At 58.8% G+C, this 9,301-nt stretch overlaps 1 protein-coding gene across 1 annotated transcript; it reads left to right on the top strand.

Annotated features, from left to right (window-relative positions):
• Positions 1 to 1,318: 1,318 nt before the first annotated feature.
• On the top strand, positions 1,319 to 8,866 carry NCLIV_010540 (conserved hypothetical protein; the record flags this gene model as incomplete). The annotated part of the gene is made up of 12 exons (XM_003880569.1): positions 1,319 to 1,585; positions 2,113 to 2,314; positions 2,708 to 2,875; positions 3,322 to 3,458; positions 3,989 to 4,153; positions 4,672 to 4,840; positions 5,112 to 5,978; positions 6,194 to 6,346; positions 6,880 to 7,020; positions 7,558 to 7,627; positions 8,077 to 8,125; positions 8,357 to 8,866. The coding sequence occupies 12 exons, from the start codon at positions 1,319 to 1,321 to the stop codon at positions 8,864 to 8,866; spliced, it is 2,898 nt and encodes a 965-aa protein (XP_003880618.1).
• Positions 8,867 to 9,301: the final 435 nt, after the last annotated feature.

A 9,301-nucleotide genomic window follows, 5' to 3' on the forward strand; every position in this document is an offset into this window, starting at 1 on the left:
CTAACGCCTGCTTGTGTTCGCGTCGTTTCTCCCCCCGTTCCCTCCATTGTGGCTCTATTCCTGTCGGGTTCTCGCCGTGTATCTTTCCTGTTTGCTTTGTCTCCTTCAGAGCTCGCGCCCTCGTCTCTCTGTTCTGTTGTCCTTGCGTTTTGGCTGTTCGTCTGTGTCTGTTTCCTCGCTTTCGCGCCTTTTTTCCTCCCCCGGTCTCATCTTCAACTCAAGCTGCTTTCTCTTGCAAAGACAGAGACAGCCAGCCCACTGTTTGTTCGTGTCTTGTTTTTCCTCCCCGGGGATTCCGTCTCTGGAAACGGTTTCCATGCTTTCTAGAGGAGGACTCCTCCAGGTGTGGGAAAGGACGGAGGAACTCGAGAAGGTGCGCATGGGAACGCTTTCTGCTGATTATTCCACTCTGGCCACCCGGGTGTTCGTGCTGTTCCGACTTCGACGTCTGTATTGTCTTCTTCCTTTTTGCATGCGAAACGGTTTTTTGCACGAACTCCAGTTCCGATCCTTGTTGCTGGAGGTTTCGTCCTGTTTGAGTCCGCCTTCTTCGGCTGTACCGTCCACCTGGCGTCCCATCCACTTTTCGTATCTCAAGGCCCTCCCAGTGATGGAAACGCCCCCCAGCGAGAGAGCTACCAGCGATCGTGGTAATCCTGGAGACACTTCCCGTTTCCGCTTTTGCGGTGCCCTACACTCCTCCGGCCGCAAAGCGCCTCCCCGTCGGAAACAAGACCAGCAGATCGTGCCGTCTCTTCCTCGGATGGCTCTCGCGCTGGGGAGATTGTTCCTTGACTAGCCCGTCTACGTTCTCCCGTGTCTGCCTCTGCGTCTCCTCCGCGCGGACGCCTTCCGTTTCGTCCGTATACCAAACCTAGAGTTGACACGAGGTTGCTGCGCCGCACGCCCCTGCGACTCGCCGTGCCTGTGCGTCGCCGTTTCCACGTGCCAAAACTCGGGAAAACCTAGAGCCCGGTTCAGGGTCGACGCCGAGGCGGAGGTCCAGCGTCTCTCGACGCGGGTCGTCGCTCGTCTTTCCGTCATTTTCCTTCAACTGGCTAGTCGCTTTCTGGCCGCGTCTTCTCCCGGCTCCCAGCGCACGCGCCAGGCAGCCATGGCGTTCGCGAGGGACACACCCGAGCGGAGAGACACGGCCTGGGGAAATCGAGTTCGTCGTCTCAGAAAACGGGACGCGAGCCTTCTCTGTAGAAATCGATTTGTGTAGACTCGAGCGGCATGCGCTCATCTCGATACCTGTGTCGGCATCTGGTGTTCCTCTGCATCTTTCTGGGTTCTTCGACGCTTAAATCGACAAAAAATGATCCACTACAGGCAAGACCCGTGGCTGGGGTTCTGCATTCTCTTGCAGCCTCACGGGTCCGTGCTTCTCTGCTCCGTCCCTCGCGCTCTGATTGCTGGCATTCTCACCTGGGCGCTGATGACCTACGGGGAACTGACGAGCAACGGGGGAGCAGACATCATGTTCAGCCCCACACTGTTCAACTTTTTCCTTTCCCTCGCCGTACTGGTCTTGGCCTTCCACACGAACCAGGCCTACCAACGTTTCTGGGAGGCTCGCTCGCAGGTGAGACGCCACGCAAAAACGCCGCTCGCCTCAAACAGCACAGAGGCGCAGACCCGACTATTCGCTGTCTCGCCAAACATCCATCATGCAGGTGTGCATACGTCTGCATACGCAAAGCGCATATATATATTTTATATGTGTGTATATAGGAAGGTCTACGGTTCGACACATCTCGAAAAGGATATATGGCCGCAGAACGTGCGATCGCCCTCAAAGACCGGAGTGTGTCGAGGGACCAAACGGGCCCTGGGAATCGAGCGCGGAGCCTTTTGGTCCGTCGCTTCCTGTCACGCTTGTCCTCCTCTCCTATGTAGCGACGTGCACCTGTCTCTCTCTGTGTGTGTGTCCACGTTTCCATTTACCTCTCTAACCTCTCTATTTATGCATGTACGTATCTGCATAGTGTGTCTCGCCGCTTACACGGGTCTTGGCCTAGCTTTAGCTACAGATTGCGCTTGCGCGCGCCTCACGCGTTTTCCCCTCCACGCTGCTCTCGTGCGCGTTCTCGGGATTTTGCCTTGCCTCAGGTTCAAATCATGGCCAGCTGGTGGGCTGACGCGGCCAGCACCTTTGTCGCCTTGGACGAGATGACCGGCATCGCCAAGGGCGAATATGCGTGGGGAGCCGACTGGCGAGGGAAGATTCTTCACCTCCTCAGTTTGCTTCACGCCGTGTCGATTCAGTATCTGCTGCACAACGACGCGGAGAAGACACAGCTGGAAGTGCTTGGTGCGTGGGCGACTCTGATAGCTGCAGAGAGGAAACTCGACACTGCAGCCGTGGCCAGGCAGGGTCGGGGCTCCGCGGATTGGTTTTCGGAGGGCGCCTCTGACGGAGTTAACAGAGCGGCGGGGGCCACTCCATTGGAGTGGTGGAGTCACCGGTTTTCGAGGAGCCTTCCGCGTGTGAACGGATGGCGATGCACGGGCTGGGTGCCGGATGTCGATATACACGCAGAGACTGGGCGTGCAGACCAGAGAACTGTGTGTCCAACGTTTGGCCAAACTGGACCGGATCGCAGACGTGCGCCGCGAAAAACGGTTGTCCTCTGTCCCTGGAGAGGATGTGAAACAGGCAGAAACAGGTTGCGGTCTGCGTGTGCTTGCGGCTCCTTTTTCGTAGGGGGAATGGACGCTTTTGAAGCGAAACTCCTCAGCCTCACAGACGACCAAACGTTCCTCGTCATGCACTGGATAGTTCAAGAGATGATGCGGCGCCTGGTGGTGGAACCAAAGGGCTTGGCGGTGCCGCCGCCGTGCTTTGCGCGAATTCAGCATCAGCTGTCGAATGGTGAGAATGCAGCTGAGAAAAGTGTGTGGGGAACGTGCAGAACCACGAGAGACAGGGGAACCCTCTCTTAAGTCTCTCCTCGATGGTGCCAGCGCTCCGTTTCGGACGCTCTCCCGTCACGACTGACCCTCCGTTCGCTCAGAGAAAGTTTCGCCTCGTCTTCCCGCTGTAACGGGACATCCAGCACACCCCTCCCGTGGCGTGTACGTGCAGATGGTCGTGACCTTCCGGCAGCGTAGTGATCCTTGCGTACCCAACCGTGTACATCGACGCACGGTACACGTGGATGTGCCGTCTGTCTTGAATCTGGGCATGATTTGTGTGTTCCGCGCATTCCTCCGCATAAGCATATGCGTATAATTACCGAGATACACGCATGTATATGGTTGACACTCTGCGTCGGGAGTTGATCTTGCGTGTGTGTGTGTTTTGTGTTCCTCCTTCAGGAATGCTAGCGTTCAATTCAGCATGCAAGATTGAAGACACGCCTTTCCCCTTTCCCTACGTTCAGCTCGTGCAACTCATGGACTGGTTTATGACTATTGCTTGCCCGGTGGTCATTGCCTCGTGGATGATCAATAAGGTAGGAGGAGAACGAGTTGTTGTCTTCTCTCTTGTCCGGTTGTCGCTTGCGTCTGCCTCTGCTTCTCCACACGTTCCTCGGCTTCGTTTTCACTCTCTGCCTCTTGTCCGTTCCCACAGCGTGTAAGAGCGTCTCCTGTGCTCTTGCGTGGTCCGTTTCCGGCGACAGGTGGTGTCTGGACACCGCCCAGAACAGCGGGCCCCGCAGGGGTTAACGTTGCACTCCAGAACAAATCGCATCCCCCGCAGCGGCGCCTCCTGGCGCCCTGCGTTTGCAAACCTGTTGCTGTGTCGTCTGCTGGCCGTCCTGTCTCACAGGCGGTGTCGGTTTCGTGCTCTTGGGAGTTGCAGAGCGTCGTTCGCGACTTTTTGCAGGCACATCATTCTTTCGCCACGGTGACTGTGGTATTTCGGCGGTGCGTTACAGCTGGCCCTTTTCGCTGTGTTTGTGGAGTGCGTTTCTCATTCCGGTACGTACCTCCACGTAGCCCCCGATTTCGATTTCTTTTGGGGTTTCTCGCGAATCCTCAGCCATGCGCAATCGTCCTCTCGGTGATCGCCGTCGGTGCCTTCCACGCGACGTTCGCGGCTGCATGTGCTATGGAGAGCCCCTTTGGTCGCCAGGCAAACGATCTGCCGCTTGTGGAGCTTCACCGTGATTTCGTCAATCGCCTCAAGTCGATCGTCGACACGCACGTAAGCGGTTCTCCCGCCTCAAAGACGCAGCCGTTGTTCCTGCAACACAGCGAAGCCCAAGGCCCAGGTCAGCGGGTTGAGGCTCTCTCTCGGTGTCGATACACAGACGCTGCGGGTGCGCGACAGGGCGACAACGGAGAAATTCTTCTCCGATCAACGCGCCCTAGTGGACGACGCGTTGATCGGAGTTCAGGCCTGCCCCTGACGTGGTCCTTTCCTGCCTCCCCGTTGCGTTTCTGTCTGATTTATTCCTTCCTGACTGTATGGTGCATCGAGGGGGGAGGTGAAATCACGCGGTTGCGCCACGCCGGCCTCCCAGACGGATTCACATCACATGTGCACCACGATATGGGGCGAGGCCTTCCGCCTGTCGCCATTCTCATTCGAGAACACCTCGGTTCATGCTTGCTTCCCGTGCCCGTCCTCGTCGCGCGTGCTGGCAGTGGCTGCGGAACAGAAGGGTCAGATGGCGTCTCGCGCATCCCCTCTGCTTCCGCCTGTGCTTCTCGACTGTGTAGGTCGCCGCCTGCTTGAACAACATGATCGTGAAGGCTGAAAGTCCAGAAACCCATGAGTACGAGCTGTACGAGGACGCCGATCTCCCCGATTCTCCCCTGGCCAAAATTCGGATAAAGCTGCACCAGTACGCGGGCGGGTCTCGCCACAAGATCGCGCCGCAGCATCCACGTAAGCGTCCCGATTTCAGGAATTCCCTCCCGTATAGACACACCATGGCGATCGCGACGCCAGCCTTGCCTGCATGCACAGAACCGGCTGCTGGCTCGGGGCGCGTGGGCGTGCGCCCGGCCGTTTTCCCTGGAGTGTTTCCGTCTTCGACCGGGAGTCCGCAGGGTTTCCCGTTAGCAGTCCTCGGATCCGTTGGTGCGCCGCAAAGAGCCCCTTCCCGAAAGTGCGTTTCGCTGGGCTGTCTTTTCTGTCTTCTCTTTTGTTTCCCAAGCCCACACGCACCTGAAGGGGAAGGCGGCGCATCTTCACCGGGCGGGACGGGGCAGGGACGAGCACCACGCGCTGGCCGCTGGCCCCCTGTCGCGGTTCCAGCGTCTGCCGCTGTATCCGAAGATCCTGCGGCGATCGCGCAGGCGAACAGCCCCGAGTCACTCGACCAGTCACCGGCACGAGGAGCACGACGAGTGGGAGAAAGACTGGGACGACACGGAGAGCGACTTGTCCCGGGAGGCGATCACCAGCGAGCCTCAGCGAGGCCTCGCGGCCCCTGCCTCCGAGTACGGCAGTGTCTTCAGCGGCGTGGACATGGAGCCCAGAGCGGACAGCCACGACGGTATCGTGGGCCGCAAAGCCCCGGCAGCGGCCGTCCCGAGTGCAGGTTCCGCGGCCTATCTGTATCCACCTGGCGAGGCAGGGGCGTCGCCGGGAGTCGACGGCACTCGCTCGACCGCAGTGGCCGCAGACGGCGACGGCGATGGCGAGAAAGATCTCTTCAGCATTCCGTATCGCAGCGCAGACGCCGACGCTGGGCGACTGTCCGTCGGGCCTGGATCGGTCGTAGCCGCTCCAGGCAGCACCTGCGGGGCGCAGTCGGAGAGACAGTCCGTGGAGATGCTCTGCGAACTGGGCACCTTGTCGCGGGGCCTTTCCAGGCGTCTCGACGGCCGGAGCTCCACACGCAGGCAGAGCTTCTTCAAGTCCGTCGGGGACATCTTGAGGCTCGGATCCAGGAGTGGGAAAGACGGCCCGTTCGAGGCGGGGCCTGCGCCGTCGGGGAAGGCCGGGGATCCGCCTTCCAAAGGGGAAACATCGGCCCGAGCCTCGTTCCGGTCCAGTCGGATCTTCCAGTTCGGAGACGGTGAGGCCGTAGGCGCAAAGAGCTTCGGCGAGCGAGAAGGAAGAGGGAGGAACGCAGTGCCATCGCGGGCTCTGCGTTTGGCTTCTCAGGCGTCTCGTAGGAACCGGTGGAACCCGTTCGCCACTTGTGGATGAATATACGGGGGCCGCGGTCTCGGCGTTGCCGTTTTTCTGTTTGAAGCTGTGAGCGTCCTTGCGCGGTTCACGTTTTCTCAGACAACTTCACCACTTTCCACTCGCTCCAGCGCGACGGCGGCAGCGACGCGTCTCGCCGCCAGAGTGAAGCAGCTGCAACGCCCATCCCCGTCCCCACGGTGCCCATCAACATCCACGTAGCCCCTGCGTCCGCGCTGGAGACTCCTGTTGCAAGTGCGGTGACAAGGCGTGCGTCCGAATCTGGAAACCATCAAGCGGGGCCTGGATCAGGCGAGAAATGCGGCACTGGCCGCGGGAGGATATCGGCCGACAAAGGTACTCGCTTTTGGGCAGTTTTGCCCCGTTCACCTTCGGGAGAGGCGGAATGCGCACAGCCTTACAGTGTCCACCTCTGCACGTATGCGTCGGCGTCTCTGTTTAGGCCGACCAGCTTTGTCCTTTCGTGCAGTGTGAAAGGTACTTCGCCCAAAGGCCGCTGCGAATCTCACGGGGCACGTGAACTACTGACTGGGGCCGCGCATTTGTGGGGATACGTCGGCGTGGGCGAAATGTGTCGCCGCGCAGATCTGTGGTCCAGGGTATTTTCTCTTCCGGTCTGCTTGACGTTTCACCTGTGAAGCTCGAGCTCCTGTGCCGAGGCCCGGTCGCGTCTCGCAGGCGATCGCCTCGTGGACATGTGCGCCGAACGGTGGTGTGGTCTTCTTGGACACGTGGGATCTTCTCTGGTGTCTCTTGCACGGCTTCAGGCGGCCAGGAAGACACACGCGTGCGAACCGTCTACGTCTTTGATCCAGCGACGTCTCCCGCGGCGATGATGGAAGAAGAGGCATCTCGTGACAGGGCGACAACACCTGTCGCTGAGCCCGCGTGCCCAGCCGGGGAGACCGGTGAGGGATGGGAAGAAGAAAAAGGGGAAGTGGGAAGTCGGTGTCTGGCGAAACGCGGGCGCCGTTATCAGGTGCCCGTAACTACAGAGAGTCCCACGCTGGGTACAGTGGGGGACCACGGTACAGATGTCTCTCTTCGCTGTTGTCGTCGTAAGAACCAAGACAGGGAGCTTCTTTGACCTAGAAAATAGTGGTGAGGCGGAAACGTATTCCGGTTTCTGTTAAAGACATCGCTAGGCCGCACTCAGCAGCAGTCGTGTGTCCCGGACGGCGCAACGTCTCATGGCCAGTCGGTCTCCGCTGTGAGCGGTGCACACGGCCGTCTCTCTGTGAAGACGTAGCTTCCCCTGTCCATACACATTCACGATAGGTTGCTTGTGAAACACCCCTGAACCAGGTGACATGTCCACGTTTGACAGTGTTTCAACGCAGGCTCTTTTCGGAGCTCCAGTGGCTATCAGTGGGACGGTGTGTACCCCGTCTGTTCAAGAGGGGAAGAACTTGGCCGGCAATCGCTTGTTCTGTTTGCCTTTTCAGCGAGTTCCCCCGTTGACGAGCGGAAGGCCCGCAACGATACGTCGGCGCTGGCCCCTCCTGAAACACCGTGGTACGCTAGCTTGCAACATTGTAGGCATGCTAGAGATAGACACAGCCGCGCCTGTCACGCGTGCGCGTTGTAGGGTGGTGTGTGTTCTCCGGCGGAATCGGTATTTCGATTTCCGAGGGCGTTTGCCAGGTCACAAAAGTGCGTTTTGAACGCATGCGATTCCGGACCGGGGCCTGGGTGGCCGTCTGCCTGTGCTTGTTGCGGCTTTCTCTTGCAGTTAGAACCCCCTTTAGTCTCTGCTGCATTCTTTGTAGTTCGGTGCTTCGCTTTCGTGTCTTTGACAGTGTCGCGGTCCCCCTCGATTCTTTCTCGTTTCGCGAGGAGTGGATTTCGAAAGTCCCTCTTGTGGCATCCCTTCGGGTTTTCCGTCCACTCGTCAAGGCGCGTGCCGTCCCGTTAAATATCACGCAACAGCGCGTGGTTCGGTTGTTCTTTCATGTTTCCCGTAGGGCCTCGAAGGATGAACGGCTGTCTCCAGCTGACTCGCTCCTCGTCGAAGTAAGACAGCCAGGCTCAGAGCGCCGTTTAAGACACAGGCGCCGTTTAAGACACAGGCGCCGTTTGTTTCTCTCTGCTTGCTGGAATGTGTCCGTGCCGAAGAAAACGGGGGTTGCAGTGGAAGCCGGCGTTGCAGCGTTTCAGGTTGGCATTTCCTGCTCCAGGGACACCGCGGGTATTTTTGGCCTTGATGTCCGAAGCGCCTGCGTCCTTACGCGTGCCTGTTTTCAGCCGCCAATCTCCAGAAGGGCAACGTGCATCAGCATCGAAGAGCCGCTTCCGGTGTCCGCAGTCCGCCGCATTGGAGGTTCGTCGCATACATTGACACCAGGAGACATCGCTGCTAAAGTGGCCAAGAACTTCAGAGAGAAAGACAAGGAGAAAGACAAGGAAAAGGAGAGAAAGGACTGCGGCCAGGCGATGCGCATCATGCGATCCGATACGACGCGGCAAAACGTCGAACGGGGAAATGAGGGATGCCTTCAATGTTCGACGCCCTCCACAGTCGACACTGTTCCGAGAGTTCATCTCACGCGAACGCTGCGTGTCAGACCACGTCTCAAGAAAGAACAGTTCTTTTCAGAGATAGCACCAGGGTGCGAAATGGTTGCTGCCTGTTGCGGTCTGCCGCGGTCGTGTTCTGCCCACTCATACACGCGGCGACAGGCAGGCAGGGGACATGAAAGATGTATAGGTTTGGTGTACCCCTTTTGTCTGCCTTCGCCGACACCGCAAGATTAGGTTCGATAGGTCTACGGATGAGCAAGCGGTCCGGCGCACCGGCATACCTGCCTACACATGCAAAAGGTTCCTGATCTCCTGGCTTCGGAGTCGCTTTTTGCCGGTCGCGTTGCCTGTCGAAGGCAGGCGCGAGTATCAGGGCGTTGCTGATCTGGGGCGCAAGAGGACACAATACACAGGGTGAAGGGGGCCGTCATTATGTAGGATAGACAGGCGCGCAGTTGCGCGGTCCCGAATGTGGCGGAGTACACTGTGAACCAGACTGTGTCGCCTGAACTGGGGGACATGCATTGGGCCCTAACACGACACTCTAGCTGCTTGAGGGTTGAAACGCAGTCCACACCAAGCCTCCAGCGTGTGGGCATTTCTCCCACAAAACTTAGGAAGGCGGTCAAAGGTTTGGGGAGGTACGGGGAAGCATTGTGGGAAGGACCA

The sequence above is a fragment of the Neospora caninum genome, chromosome IV, assembly GCF_000208865.1.
Source record: "Neospora caninum Liverpool complete genome, chromosome IV".
Taxonomy (NCBI): domain Eukaryota; phylum Apicomplexa; class Conoidasida; order Eucoccidiorida; family Sarcocystidae; genus Neospora; species Neospora caninum.